This window comes from Eucalyptus grandis, chromosome 2, assembly GCF_016545825.1.
Source record: "Eucalyptus grandis isolate ANBG69807.140 chromosome 2, ASM1654582v1, whole genome shotgun sequence".
Classification (NCBI taxonomy): domain Eukaryota; kingdom Viridiplantae; phylum Streptophyta; class Magnoliopsida; order Myrtales; family Myrtaceae; genus Eucalyptus; species Eucalyptus grandis.
This window is the reverse complement of record NC_052613.1, coordinates 27,467,109-27,483,062: the sequence shown is the minus strand read 5'-3', so window position 1 is coordinate 27,483,062 and position 15,954 is coordinate 27,467,109. Positions and strand designations below refer to the sequence as shown.

The window sequence follows — 15,954 nt, the reverse complement described above, 5'->3', positions numbered from 1 at the left end:
CAAAGTAATTTAACCTAAAGAATTTTAAGCAAATACAAAAGCAGTTTGGTAAATTATGATTTGAGAAGCAACTCTAATGCCGTTTGGTCTTCCAAGTTGCCCCTCATGTCGGGCTCGTGTAGCTTCCAGAGCAGCAACTTTCTCCTCTCCATCCTCCCTTCTGTTTGATATATCTTTCTGCTGCAAGATTTGAACTGTAGATGAGTTTCTGATTTCGCTGAGGCTGTGCGTGATCTTGAAGGATGAAGAAGAGGAGTATTTATACAGGGTTTTATAAAGCCCGTCAGGCTTCCTTGACACAATTACGATCAGTCTCTTGAGCTTCGATGCGCACTCAGCTCATCATTGTGTCGGACCATGCTCGCATGTCAACCGCGCAAACCGTCCTCGCCCTCCTGCAAGGATGCAACAGCCTCAGGAGGCTCAAGGCCATCCACGCCCGGGTCTTCGTCCACGGCCTCCAGAGCGACCCCTCCATCTCGGGCAAGCTCCTCCACTTCTGCGCCGTCTCTGTCTCGGGTTGCTTGGCCTATGCCCGGACTCTGTTCGACCGCATCCAATGCCCGCAGACCCACGATTGGAGCTCCATCATCAGAGGCTTTGCTGTCGGCGCATCCCCTCGGGAGGCCCTTCTTTACTACAACGGCATGCTCGGGTCTCCCTTTTCTTGCGCCGATAGCCACTCTTTCTCGTTCGCGCTCAAGGCGTGTGAGAGAGTTGGGAACGAACAAAAGTGTAGAGAGATTCACGGCACCGTGATTCGATCTGGGTATGAGATGGATGTCATGGTTTGCACGAACCTGATGAGGTGTTACGTGGGGAATGGGTTGGTTGAGGTCGCGCAGAAGGTGTTTGAAGGTATGTCTGAGAGGGACTTGGTTTCTTGGAATTCCATGATCTCCTGTTACTCTCAGGCTGGTCTGCATCATGAGGCATTGGGGTTGTACCGTCGGATGAGGAAAGAGAATGTAGGTGTCGATGGCTTCACTTTGGTGGGATTGCTCTCGTGCTGTGTTCACGTGGGGGCACTAAATATGGGAGTTGAATTGCATAGGAGAGCTAGCCGAGAGGGATTTTTGGGGAACATTTATGTTGCAAATGCTCTTATCGACCTGTATGGGAAATGTGGTGACTTGGCCGAGGCTCTTTTTGTCTTTAATGGGATGCCGAAACGGGATGTTTTCACGTGGAATTCCATGATCACTGCGTATGGAGTGAATGGGTGTGCAGATGAAGCTGTCTTATTATTCAGGCAGATGTTGAGAGAAGGTGCGCAGCCAAGCTCCATCACCTTCCTAGGACTGTTGTTGGGCTGTAGCCACCGAGGCCTATTGGACAAGGGTGTTGAGTTTTTCCACATGATGAGCTCTAAGTTCAACTTAAGGGCAGAAATTAAGCATTATGGATGCATGGTTGATCTGTATGGACGTGCTGGGAAGCTTGAAAAGGCGCTAGAAATCATAGGAACCTCTCCTTTTCTGGTTGATCCTGTCATTTGGCGAACTCTTCTAGGTTCTTGCAAGATCCACCAAAATGTGCGCATAGGGAGATTGCCATTAAGAATCTGGTCCAGCTTGGAGCATGTAATGCAGGGGACTGTATACTTCTTGCTACAATATATGCCGAATGCAATGACAAGCAAGGTGTTGCAAGAATGAGAAGGTTAATCAAAAGCCAAGGGATTAGGACGACTCCTGGTTGGAGCTGGATTGAAATTGGCAACCAGGTTCATAGATTTTTTGTGGATGATCAGTCACATCCTGATCGAGACGAAATCTATCGCAAGCTAGAGGAAGTAATTTACAGGGCCAGTTTGGCTGGTTATGTGGATAGTAAGTTTCAAGTGATCATGCCTGACTTGACATGTGAAGGGCATCTGAGTCCTCCAGTAAGTATCACAGCGAGAAACTGGCAATTACTTTTGGACTGGCGGGAACTCCGATGGAACTAACATCCGGATAGTGAAGAATCTGAGGATATGCAGAGACTGCCACTCATTTGCAAAGTTTGTTTCACAAGCATTTAATCGAGAAATTATTGTAAGGGATCGAGTTAGATTTCACCATTTCAAGGGTGGAGTATGTTCCTGCAAGGAGTACTGGTGAAAACCGAGCATTGTTATCTATGACCCTCAACATTAAAGGGGAAAAAGGTAACACATGGAAGAAGCTTAGGATTAAAGACTGCTCAAAAGTGCACCTACTTGCCCCACTCTTGGCTTAAAAGATTTTGCCAAAGAGACGCAGCTGAAGCTCGAGCTTTATTGCATTACCAAAGGTGCTGTCTGACAGGATCTCATTGATCTTAGAGTTCATTCTTGCAAGATACTTTCTTTTGGCCAGCCGTTCTTGCAAGATATATATTTAGGAAGTGAAAATAATGACCAATATTGTACTAACCTTGACATATATGATGCAAAACCATAATAAAGACGGAGGTTAGATGTCTTGAAAGTTTAAATTCGCATACATATCACATATGGATCGCTTCCATCAATTGGTCGAGGACAGTCCATGTGTATGTGACTCCGTGCTAATCTCTGATTCGCTATCTTCTAATGAGCTCCTGAGTACAATTAAATTGGCAAAATCTAAATGCGCTTTTCCCACCAAAGATAAAAGAAAAAGGTAAACGCTAAAACTAATTATGTTATCCTGGCTAGCCTGCTCCCTGCTGCACCATTTTATTCAAGTTGACCACCGTCCGAGCCCTAGACTTTATATCTCGGTGTAAGTCACATATTGCCATCAGTTGTAGATGCTTTACTGCTGCCTGGTACAGCTTGATATACCAGTTCATCAACTAGACTGACCAGCTCGATGAAACAATGAAATTTCTCAGGGAGCTAATGTAGAAGGCATGCTCTAACTAGCTTTACATGTGGCGGCTTATGAAGACATGGATTTCCTTACTGCTGGAGCTCCTGAATTTCTGGGCCATTTGATGGATCCCATCTTCCCAGCTCAAGAACGAATCAAGTTCAAAAGGCTCTCAGAAAATTAAATTGCCCGATCAGATATTGGTCTTTCCCTGCCTGTCTTGATTCTCTTTGTAGACTCAGAGGAGATGATCGGGAAAAAAAAAAACGAGACATGAGCAAAGACGGGTGCTTCTCATATACATATTCAGCGTGTTCTCCGCGTTTCATTATTCTTTGTACGTCACCGTTACATGCTGAGAAAAGAAATTCGATACGTATGCTATTTAACAATATACCCTTTACTTCTGAATCCTTACAACAGCAATCATGAATACATTATAGCTTATATGTCAACAAAAGTAAAAATAGCCCAGAACTGCTCGTCAGCGCATGTAAGTGAAGTTTGGCAAAAAAACTTTAGGGCATTTGTCAGTGATATGTTCCGGGGATGTGAGAGGAGACCGAACTCACAATTGGGTTCCGCCAACGCTCATAAATGTTGCTTAGATAGATTTTTGAACTGGAATATTGGCTCTGTAGGTGCAAGAACCTGTATCATGCATTTCGCGTTTAACTTGTTCCGCAGCTCCGAACCGACATTAAGTGTGCATGAGAAGTCTGAGTTCTCATAACTCTAATTTCACAATTCTAAAAGTGTTGTCATGCTTCCTCTCTTTCTTTGGAATTCACCAAAAAGCAACGGCCATCTTTCTCAAGCAAAACTTTAACAGCAACGAAAACAGTGTTTGACAATGGTTAACCCTTAGGACATCCCCTTCTCTTCTTTCCTCTCAGCAACAAAACCGGAAAACATACACCTAGTCTTACACCGGGTTTTCTGATAAACCTTAAATAACCCTTAGAAGAGAAAAAGACATCAGAGTCAAAAAGAGTTCAATTAACTTGAAACAGACTGGAGAAAACAAGTAAAATGAACCTTCGCTAGATGCACGGTACATGACATGACTCAAACTCTCATTCAGCTGTACAGAACGATTGCACATGTTAATTTTTTCCCTTCAAACTAGACCCAGACTTATTAGCTACAGCGAGTTCAACAGATATGATGAAGGTGGATTTTCCAGCTTCCCTCAGGTACTGCACATCTCCATTCATTAGCTTCACCAACTTTCTGCTGATAAGCAGGCTGATGCCTTCCTCAGATATCTCTCCATCATTTTCAAACATCTGGTTCAACAACGCTTCCGATATCCCACCACCAGCATAGGTCAATCTGATTCAAATTGAAGTATCAAATTACAAAATTCGTTTGAAACAGGGTGCTCAATTTCAATTTCTGGCCATCTATTGCCAACTTGAATAAACAGAGAATTGCATGCATAAAAACAGGTGCACTAGTTAACGTGAGAACAGAATGTCTCCATTACCTTAGTTCCAGGTGTGCAAGTTGAACAGATTCTCCTAAGTGATCTTTGGTCAAATGAGCTGCAATAACGAGTTGGCTTCCTGTTGGGGTGTAGTTAATTGATACCGACAAGAAATCTGCTAAGACCTGTTGAAGCCTGAGAGCATCCCCGTACAAAGTTTCGGTCATGGCTTCTTCCGTCACATCATTGACAATTCGTACACCCTTTCCATTGCTTTTTATCATGACTTGACTCATGGAAGCCACCAAGACTTTATGGAGAGTAAACTCGACCATTTCTAACTCCATGTATCTGTTGAGATAAATCAAGAATTAGCTAACAGAAAAGAGGAAAAAGAATGACACACTAAGCTAGCTCACCAAATGGAAATACAGAATTAGAAAACAAGATGGGAACAAGGACCAATCTTTCATTCTTCTTTCACCGCATCATTATGTATCTAGGCTTTGCTACTTTTGAGAAACAGTATACTTGGTGATAAATACATCCCCATCCAATATACCAGACACGGCAATACAAGCATATGGGAAAAACACATCTCAACAGATCAGAGCTGTCTAAGCTTCAGTAGGTTTGATTCAATCACTGCTGCAAATTTTCATTTGAAGAAGGAGAAAAAGCAAACACATCCACGACCAGAGAAAGAACAAATCAACACACCACCAGAAAGGTAAGGAAAACACAACCACCAAATATCAACAACAGTGCTTCTGAAAGAAATTAGACTCAAGCCTTGTGTATTTCATAACTTTATTTCCCTGAAAAGTGAATATTTTGAAATCTATCCTTCCAAGCAAACAGGAACACAAGCTAGAGTGGAGATTTCAGAGCATGAAAACATTCTACACTGGATGAGCTATGAAATTGCAGAATGAAATATGCAGTCATTATTTATGTGTATCAAGCAATCATACCCGTCAGTGATGCTATCCAGATCTGAGTCATCAAGGATCTTGCCCAGCTGGCTTTGGCATTGAGCACTGGTATGTAGCAACAGCTTCTGTTCAAGTCCTAACTCAGTTTCCTCCAGCAATTTGCGAAAATATTATCCCGGATAGAGGGTTTCGAATCTGCCTTTTCATGTAAGCTAATTGTTTTAACCTTTTCAAGGCAGTTTGTTCAGTTAGCCGTTGGAGATGAAGTGCCTGCTGCAGCTCTGGGCTCGCGAGCTGCAAGAAGCAAAAAATTCCGGTCACCGAACCCTCTCCGTCAAGTTTCTTACTCACGCATAGTAGGCAGTCCACAAACTTCCCACCCCGAGCAAAGAAACCAAACTGAACTTTCTCCAGCTCTTTGCCAGTCATAGCACCATTAAGCACTACTCCAAGATTAACAAAAGCTTCTTGATTCTTGAGACGACAGCATGCCATGTGCATCCCAAAACCTCCCCAAGTAGCATTTTATCTATTATTTCTTCCCGTTTCCACCCAGTGAGTTTTGCCATAGCTGGATTCCACTCGGAGCACCAGCCAAATTCATCTGTTCCGAAAATCGGGGGTATCAAGGGGTTCGGATTTTGCACAATCGCTTTGTAGTCACCCTCAATTCTAGTGAACTTGTCCATGACCATTTTCTGACCAGTAATGTCCTGAGCGACGAAACACACACCCACAACATTTTCTTGAATGTCCCTGCTAGCACAGGCATTCGCAATTAAGCTGATTGGGCCAGAGTCAGCTCTAGAATCATGTGTTTTAATCTCAAACTGGATATTCTTCTCTTCCTTGCCTGCAATGAAAGAAGGTAGAACGATGTAAGTAACTATATTCATGAATTCCAAGCACAAAGGAAGAATTAATTTACAGATGAGGTGCATCCCCTTTACCAAGGACACATGCTGATTCTACAAACAGGCACAATATCCATGCCATCAACCATCAGTCTGAAGAAGTACAGTACTGAAACATGTGCCCAGATTTCATAACATATCATATTGAAACTCGGAGTTGGACATACCATGTAATGCCATATGTAACATTTTCTTCACTATATCGACAGAAGAATCCTCCACCAGTGTGAGGAAATGCTTCCCTAATGCCTTCTCAACAGACAGACCAGTTAGCTCAGCAATTTTTGTATTCCAACCATTAACCAGCCCATCAGCATTGACAGCCAGGATCGGTACCGTGGCTGTTTCAATCAGACGGACCATCTCACTCGTCACTGCTTCCAATTCTTGAATCCCCTCAATTTTAAGGTCATTAAGCCTCGTATGGATGGTTGAGGTGTTCATGTCAATTGCTTCATTTTCTTTGAAGGCATTCCTCAAGATAAGCTGCAGCGAGTGGATTGCATCCATTTCAAAGTCTTTCCAAGGTAAACTCCTTGTCTTGACAACTTCAAGAAAAGCCTTGAAGGATGACCTTGGATGCATTTTCCTACCATCATCCTTCTCATCAGGATCATGTTTCGCTCCACCCCAACGAATTTCCGAGGCAGTTGGTGAGCGGAACCAGAAAATCACATCCTTTGCACTTATTCTCACAGCAGCCATCCCACAAACAATGTCACCAACAGCAAGAGCCCCCGGAATCCCGCATCATACAAGCTATCTGTACTCAATCCCGTGGAATCCATATGGTACTCGGACAACCACGATGCAATGCCATGCAATTGTGCATCATTCGGAGTTACTCCCAGCTTATATGTCTTGCTTTTATACAGAAGGGCAGCACCATCACATTTAACAAGGTCCATCACATTTGGGGTCTGAGACACAATGCCTAGAGGTGCATCACGCATCAGCATATCGCACAAGAGCGTCTGCGTACGCAAGATATTTTTCTCAATCATTTGATTTTCTAACTCAAGCTCCTTGCTGACATGGATGGCAAACACCTGGGCAAGAAACTCACAGGCATACCGAAGAGGGAACGGAACAAACCTTGGAGTCGTGTTATGGCAAACCACTAGACCCCAAAGTCTCTTTCTTTTTTGAGGCTGCACAGAGTTGGGGCCGTCGCCTTCTTCATTATCCTCATTGATGACAATCGCCATAACCAGAGAAGCGATGGAGTCCATGTTTTCCATGTACTGCATATGACAAGTGTGTGGGGCCCTCAGGGTTGAACCACACAAGGTGAGATCAAAGGGCAGATTCTCATCCTGAAGCACGTTCACGTGTTTTGCCCGGCAATCAACAATCAAGCGGACCTTATTCTTCATGAACAGAAACCGTGCGGCTTGAGGAATATCCGTGGCAGGATAATGCAGACCCAGGTATGGCTCCAGGCCTGGCTTTGTTATCTCTGAGACTACTTCACCGTGGTCATCATCATGGAACTTATATGCCATAGCCCTGTCATAACCCGTTAGTTCAAAGACTTCCTGAACCATTGTGTCACAAAGCCTCTCTATACTCCCACTGGGCAAAGACTGCAAGCGCGCAATGGCTTTAGCTGCAAGCTTATATGACTGCAAAGCTCCAGCAGCTGTCATAGGGACTTCATAAGGCTTCACAGGTTCGAAATCGATGATTATGCTTCCGGTCACTCTATGGACAATTCCATAGAAGGGCTTTCCAGAAGTTTTACAATGGACTAAGATGGGATTCAACAGAGAAACATCCGCAAATCCAAAGACCTTATGAAGAGCAGATGCGCTTGGTGCAGTAAATATGGTCCTTACGTCAGTCCCGATCCTGAGGACTGGCTGGTCCCCAACGCTTGGAACTGCGTGGCTAACCATGGTCAGCATTTCAGGTGCATTCTCACTGTATGCAATGACCTTGAAAGTTTTCTCGTCCAATGCAATAAGGCAACCAAATGGCTGGATAGTCTTCCCTTTCTGTATCTGATGGAGGTAAGCCGTTGTTACTTTGTCAGATCTTGGTTGCTGATCTCCACTCGGGGTGCCAGTCACTCGTACTGAGCTTGAATAGTCAAAGGAACTACCAGACTCCTCAAAATCAGCATGCAGCTTAGCATCTACAGTGGTTTGAGCTATTATCCTCGAGCTATGCCTCGACCTTGCTGAGTTGCTGGATGACTGGCTGGGTCTTGAAGAAGACATCTTCGATCAAATCTGCTCAGAGCACAAAAATATAACTAACTCCAAGAACTGATAAATCCGATTCAGATGGCCGCATGAATTTGCTCTACCCAAACTCCAGTAGGATTTGGCAAATGGATAATAAGCACATACCAATATGTTCTGAAGAGGCTCTACAAAGATATAGCAATAGAGTACTTCAGTACTGGATATGCAAAACAATGTGCAACATTTCATTTCCAGCTCTCTAATAAGATAAACGGTCACCCCATATTTGATCTAAGTTTTATGGAGCACTGGAAACTGAAGCTCGAGACAGTTTACAATTCCAGAGTAAACTAGAGCAAGATGACAGATATCCCACAGTTATGATAAAAATGTCCTGAATAAATGACATACGCCTTACGCTTTCATTAAGCAAATTCTTACAGATCAAAGACCGACAGCTACGGCTAAATAAACAAACTAGTTTTTATACATAAAATGAATTACCAACTGAAACAGAACAGCATAAAAGCTACGAGTGCCTAAGTCACACAGCCATGTAGAAACAATTACAACACAAACACAAGCCAATCCTCAAACTTAGTGAAGCTAAACAATGAACTTTCTTGCACCTTGGTAAGCTGCGAGAAGGAAGCCCAGTAAGCGCACAAAGCTTTTCTCCTCAGCCAACAGAAACGGTAGCCAAAAGAGAGCAGCTTCAAGAAGAGCTCAGAAACTTGAAGAATCCCAGGAAGCGAAGTGGACAACACCCTTTGAACGACAAACAGAACCCCCAACACAAATTTATCGAACCAAAACCTCGATCACCGCCTTCTCTGTCCCCCTCCTCTCACAACACTATACTTGAAGGGACCACTCAAATCGAACTCACCCATCTTTTTATTTTCGATTTTTTTACCTCCCCTTTGATGAATCTCACTGCAGCTCCATCCAATGACCACTCACAAGGCAGACCCAAGAGTAAGAAAGATAACATAACTTGAAAAAAAAGAAACGGGAGGACTCGAGTACAGTTTCCAATGCTTGGATGATGTGAGAGAGAGAGAGAGAGAGAGAGAGAGAGAGTTTGGTTCACAGCTATAATTAGCATGAACCCGAGATGTTATTAGCCGAGGCTCAGTCAGGCGCTCACATAAAGTTTCTATTTTTAATCAATACCGATTCCTCCCCATCAAAGAATGGGTGAAAAGCAAAGCAGGGAAAGAGAAAGGAAAATGAAATCGAGAACGCAGTACCCACTACGATTACCCACTTGGGATAAACGACAAGATCTCCAAGTGGGGTCCTTTCATATCATTAAAATACACACAAAAGGCGGATAAGAAAAGGCAGGGGGCGAGCCCAGTTGCAGGGGAGGCGGAGGAGAGAGAAACTGCGTGGGAGATGCGGAGATATCCCTTTCCCGTTGCGGAAAGGCGGACGAGAGAGAAGATGCGACCAGAGAAAGAGAGAGACACTGCCAAGAAGGAAGGGCAGGCCTTGGTTTTATCAGTATTATGGAAGTTGATTCGAGTGCAGATGGGCATGGGCATGGCCTTGGCCTTGGCATTGTCCCCCACGTACGAAACCGAGGAATACCGGCGAGTGAATGGGGAGGTTATGGCGTTCACGTGTGCCCCCTCCTCCCTTGTCAGATCCCCAGCCAATCAGGACCAACTTGATCTTGAACAGCATCATCCCATCCCAGTTTGCAACTTTATCTTCCCGCTCTCTCTCTCTCTTGTCCGGATTATAGTTTCTTAACCTGGGAGGAAACCGATCTGCACAAGTTGGCGAGTACTTCTGAGATTTCGAGGGATCGTCCTCTCCGTCCTCGCGTATCGAGCGAAACTCGGGAAAGCGTGAGCGTGTGGAGCGGAACTCCTGGTCATGTCGTTAAAGTCAATAGCTCTTGCCGGGTGGTTTCTTGCCTAGCAGAAATATTGAAAGCAGCAATTGCGACGTTTTCATGTACTGCATGGTCTTGTGCAGTAAGCTTGGTAGCCTTTTCAAGTCAAGCATAGCTCACGGACTTCATAGGATTTGACACCGCGACCGTCAAGTCAAGTGAAGCAGGACCATTAGTGAGAAATATTTCCATTTTCTTGGTATTTAGATGGATAGCGCGAGTGAATTTGTCGAGACTTTCCATGTGTTACATTATCAATGTAAGTAACCATGTTCGAGCGACATATATACACATACCTATATTAATTAAATCAATTTATTCTATAAATATCAGGATTGGGGACACCTCGTGATTCATCATCGGATGCAAATTTATCTGGTATTTGACATTATAGATTACATTAGTGCTTCCAGCCCGAAGTCTATCTGTAGTTATCATTTATTTAAGAACCTTGTCAATGTAGGTACATTCGTTTCAGCAGTATTAATGAAGTGATTCTGTGGTTAGGATGCGTATTAATTTCCAAACTGCTCTGCGAGTGAGTTCCGAGAACAGAGTACATGAAGTTCAGAGCATTTTCAGGCCTCGTACCGCCCTTTTTTCACATGGTCGTTGCAGACTTGGATCAGGCCGTGACACGAAATGTCCGTTAAAGAATCCAATCTCCAACTACGCATTCACTCAGTCACTTGTCTCTGTTCCCCTGTCCCCAGTGAATCCATCGGATCACCCGATGTAAAATGCAGGATGTAACGAAGAAGCGGTTTTCATTTGACACTTGGGAAACTGTTGGCTGAGTACTTCTCGTGCCTCTAGAAATTGGGTAAATGTGAGATTCGGTTTTTGATTATGTTGAAAGTCGGAAAACGTATGCGGAAATCGATTGCAAAACTTAAACCTTCGTGCAAGGTCCATCATTGCAACACTTAACAACCATGCGTAACAATCGTTCGATGATTCTGAAAAACCAGCAGCAAGACACCGTTTCTTATTGCTGGTACACTGCCCACTGGGGAAAATCTCATATTGCCGTGCCCCTCCCATCTTAACCGACATATGTAAGACAAGGCGACCCGAATAACACCTTGAGAGGTTTTACTGACCTGCTGATATGGGCATGCCAAGCTTCGTTTTGGGTAAGTCAGAAGCAACGTTAAGACATTTGGATCCAAAGTATCCCGAAATAACATACAGTGGTTCCACAAATTACAGTAGCCATTCTTGGACAGATCTTTCTTGCTTGCGAGCCTTCTTGTTTTGCATTTGTTCAACAATGTCCGGTGCTCACTGATGCTCACTGCAGCCGGCAAACACATTGCTAAAAGTGTTCAATCTCATTATAAGCATGGGAATCACTGACCCTGTGGTCTAAACTCAATTATTTTAGTGTCCGAAGACTCTGAACTAATGAATCCATGGTTCAAGATTTTGCTAGGCAATCATTACATCAATCTCCCCTGCCTTCGCCAATCTGGATTGACTTCTAGATTTTGCATGTTAGTTTTCTTCTCAATCTACCAATTTCTCTGAGCAGCTGCTCAAATACTTTCCAGTTTCAGAATATCATACACAAGGATGCCAGTTCTCAATGAAGCAGTCAACCAACTTCTTCTGACATTGTTACTTATGAATTTGAGATCTTCTACATCTCTGGACGTGAAGGGCCAAAATCAGATCATCTATGAAAATCTACCAGAGCTCTAGGTGTAAGCTCTACATGTATCAGAATCCCCAGGACAACTAGATGTTTTGGTATTAACTATTTGTCGTTTCCCAAACAAATGACTGCATAGACTCATCCTCACGGTGCAAATTCTAAAAGCAAAGTGCCCCAGATATAAAAAGAACAAATATTATACCAACTCACATCTTGATCACAGTCAATTTCGCATTTCAGGGCATTCTCCCAACACTGTATCTGCTTTATTGGTCCAGTTGAGCATGCTCTAACCATATGGATATTTAAGTAGGAAAGTTATGTAGTTGCCCTCAGTTGAGACAGATATATGGATCAGGCACATGATAACCAACTCCTCGAAAACTGGACATACCATAAAAAATAACTAGTGCTAGGGAATATGGACAGCAATGATGATGAAGATTAGAGAAATAAAATGCACCACGATGGTTAGGTTCAAAAAGAAAATTATTATGTACATAATGGTTTACTCATATATTGGGTTAAAACATCTCTTTATGTTCCTTCTTTGGGGAAAGAAAGAAAAACACTGGGCACTAAAAACCTACTTCCTCCTCTCAGAATCACCCAGTTTCATGATAGTTCAAATGCTATCTACAAATTACCAAAGTCACACCAGCAAACAAATAAAGGAACTCGGCCTCTGTGAAGCCAGAGTACAACCTTCTTCTCGAAGAAATCATCCGATTTCCCAGTGGTCCACCCAACTGCATCTAAATTGTCCACCTCATCAAACTGCTGTGGAGACAATTGGTTTTAATGAAGGTTGAAGAAATTACAATGCCTTGTTGATTTGCGTTGCCAATCAATATGCCTTAAAAGTCTTGTCTTGACTTCCATTCCATCCATACCAAATGTTTTCCCATGACTCCTATTTCCCACATTGCTGGCACTGAAATGTTCAAACCAGCCGATCCTTCATTCTCGAGTTTTCCACATTCAGTTCTCCTAATGAACAATCAACCCAAGAGACAAAGCGACACCAACACGCAAACCCATCTGAAAATCCAAAATCTTTGTCTTCCTATTCATGCCACATTGCCATAAAACACTCAAAGCCGCTCACTGAAATAGTAAGTTCCCACTCCATTGAACTGCAGAAAGACAAGCTGTCCAAATAAACTGTCAAAGAAACCACAAGTCATCATCAATTTGCAACACCACTTACGTCAATCCATGAGCTCAAAGCCACCGTACAAATTATTCCATCGAAACCAAAATTTTGTTTTTTTCAATGAATTCCTCATCAATTGATTCTCAATGAATTCCATCCAAACTACGTGTCATCAATCGACTTGCAACACCATCAATTAACATTGGATTCAATTCCATCCGAACCAATTTTTTTTCCCATCATTCCTAGTCCCATATTGCTGTCGTTGAAATGTTAAAACAGCTAACCCTCCGCAGTCATATTTCTACACATTCAGCTCCTGTTGAACAATCAGCCTACGGTGACAATTTGACCCTGCACGCAAAGACCACCTTGAAAATTCAAAGCCTCTGTCTTCCCAATCGCTCAAAGACGCTCATCAATTACTCAAAACACAGACGCAGTTGATACAAACTCATCAACCGTCACCCGCCGCCTAGGACCCCATAAAAGGAAACAAAACTTCTTTCCAGAATCTCATCAGCTGCAAATCAAGCAAGAACCACCCCACGTCAATATCTCGAGTGGGGATTGCATTCCTGGAGTAAAAATCGTTCTTTTCCAACGAACCCCCATCATCTCCTGAGTGAAGGCGGGATCATTGGGGTCGCTTGAGCGAGACGCGAACGGCGACTCAGAGCCGCGGGCATGCCAAAACAAAAGCCGCGACCTTTACCGCCAAGACAACCGCCGCGGCCGGTCCTCTTCTTCGCCGGCGACCCGGAACCGATCCCAGCGACGGAGCCGCCGCAAGATTCGCACAGCCCTTCGCCGTTCTTGGCGCGAGGCCGCCTATTGCGGGCGGAGAAGAGGTTGAGGAGCGGCGGAGCCCCCGGACGCCGTGAAGTTGCGGCCATTGTCGCCGTCGCTCCTCTTCCGATCACGGGTGTCGGCGCCGGAAACAGACATCAAACCGACGGAGGCTGCCGATCATTCGAGCGTCGGCATCGGAGGTTGCATCTTCAGACGGGGACGGGGAGAGAGCATGATTTCCCACGAAAACAGAACCCCTAATTAAAATATTCCGACTTTGCTGACCCAAAAAAAAAAAAAATTTAATTTGACTTTCGAGAAAGAAAAAGAAAAGTTGGCAAATCAATAAAAGTGAATTAAAATTTTCAGATTAGGTTAAAGATGGCAAGGAGCGTAAATTCGATTTCAATTTAATTCTAATTTGGCGTAGATGCTTTATATGTATTTCTGTATATGAGATAAGTACTATAAGGCTCCATTTATTCGGAAGAAAATAAATAATTTGAAAAGTATTTTCCTTTAAATAATCGCTTATGATGATTAATCAATGAAAATACTTTTATTATTGGTAATAATATATTTTTAAACATTTTTGTGGATAATCAAAAAAATTTGTCCATTCATTTTTATAAACAATATAAGCAATTATGTTAAGGATAAATATTGTCCAAATCATTCATTTTTTGTAAAATTAATGAAGCTTAAAGAGGCATTTGTTCGAGTGAAAAAAATTTCGTAAATTAATTTTTCAAATTTTCACATGTTTGGTTGAGTGGGAATGATTAGTCAACAGTAAGAAAAAAATTCTTTAACTTGAAAAAGAGAAAAATATTTTCTTATATAAAGAAATATTTTCCTTTATCATGAAAATTTTTTTTTGAAAACAAACACATTATAAATCAAATATATTTGTATATAGTTTGTTTAAGCTTGACCGCCTGTTAGATTTGTGGTTAATATATATCAACATGATGCACGCAAGTTAAGCGCACGCCAAATTATAATAAATCAAAAAAAAATTACCGTTATATTTCGAGACATTAATTTCTTTATAGCTTTTGTTTTTGATTAAAAAGGGGTATTCGCACAACGTAGATCTATTGGGAAACTTTAAATATATCCCAAATTCTATCTTTATGATGTCGAAAATGGAGAAAAATATTGAATTTTTGGTGGATGAGGATAGGCATTTTGAAATTTGACGTTAAAATGGACGTAGTAGATTTGGTGGGAAAATTAAGGATTGGATTTGAAGTGAACAGCGTGTTTGGTACCGTAAGTGTGAAAAGTATGAACCTTCTTTCAAGAATGGACACCAAATTCAAAAAATCGGATATATGTTATATAGTTTAATTAGGGTCGATACGACCTTTTGGGAGCGGACACTAAATTTGAAAGTTCAACTAATTTATGGGTTAACAAAAGCTAGACCAACTAAACGGGATGGGTGAGGATTGGGTTAGGTAAAAATAATCTAACTTCAATTGATTAATTTAACTAGTTTTGACATATTTTTATGCAATACAAATCTAGTTATCCATATTCGACTCAACTCATATTGTTAAAATACTTTCATATTTAAGTCAATCTAAATAAACTTATTTCTTATGATTTCTTTTTAAATTTATTGATAAAACACTTTCATGCAAAACAAATCTAATTTAAAATTTAAATTTTTTATATTTCATTTTTTCTCTTTCTTTTTTTAAGTCCACAAGGGTCAAGCCAATCACGAGAGGGTTGGCCAACCCTCGCTGATCACCAGTGAGGTTGCAATCCTTAGCCAATGGCTATCTGGCGGAAATGCAACCCTCACCAAACTTTTAAAAAGTAAAAAAAAAATAATATATATACAAACTGGCCCAACATTTCGTAGTCCAATTCCACCAAAGATGGGTTAGAAATGGTTTAGTTTTTCTATTTTTCATACATGTTAGTCATCAATCCATTTAAGACCCCATTAAATTATAATATAACTCATTTAAGCATGTCTATCGATTTAGAATTTTCGTGATTTTAACGATATATATCATATCGAATGTGAATTTCAGAAGTAAGAAACTGAGATAAATGCTTCATTGCTCTTTTGCTAAATATACGCGTGAGTGTATATTATTATATTTTGTGTGTGTACAAAACTTTGGTATACCGTATACG

At 42.0% G+C, this 15,954-nt stretch overlaps 2 protein-coding genes across 2 annotated transcripts; one reads left to right on the top strand and one right to left on the bottom strand.

The window, feature by feature from the left end:
- Positions 1-343: 343 nt before the first annotated feature.
- LOC120290342 (pentatricopeptide repeat-containing protein At3g56550-like) lies at positions 344-2,457 on the top strand. The gene is given in 4 exon segments (XM_039306336.1): positions 344-1,545; positions 1,548-1,867; positions 1,870-1,939; positions 1,942-2,457. Coding segments are annotated over 4 exon segments (1,734 nt in total). The 5' UTR covers positions 344-365; the 3' UTR covers positions 2,106-2,457.
- Positions 2,458-3,605: 1,148 nt separating this feature from the next.
- LOC120290429 (phytochrome A-like) lies at positions 3,606-8,372 on the bottom strand. Its single transcript, XM_039306679.1, is given in 7 exon segments — positions 3,606-4,154; positions 4,309-4,599; positions 5,223-5,348; positions 5,350-5,692; positions 5,695-6,036; positions 6,265-6,840; positions 6,843-8,372. Coding segments are annotated over 7 exon segments (3,384 nt in total). The 5' UTR covers positions 8,320-8,372; the 3' UTR covers positions 3,606-3,925.
- Positions 8,373-15,954: the final 7,582 nt, after the last annotated feature.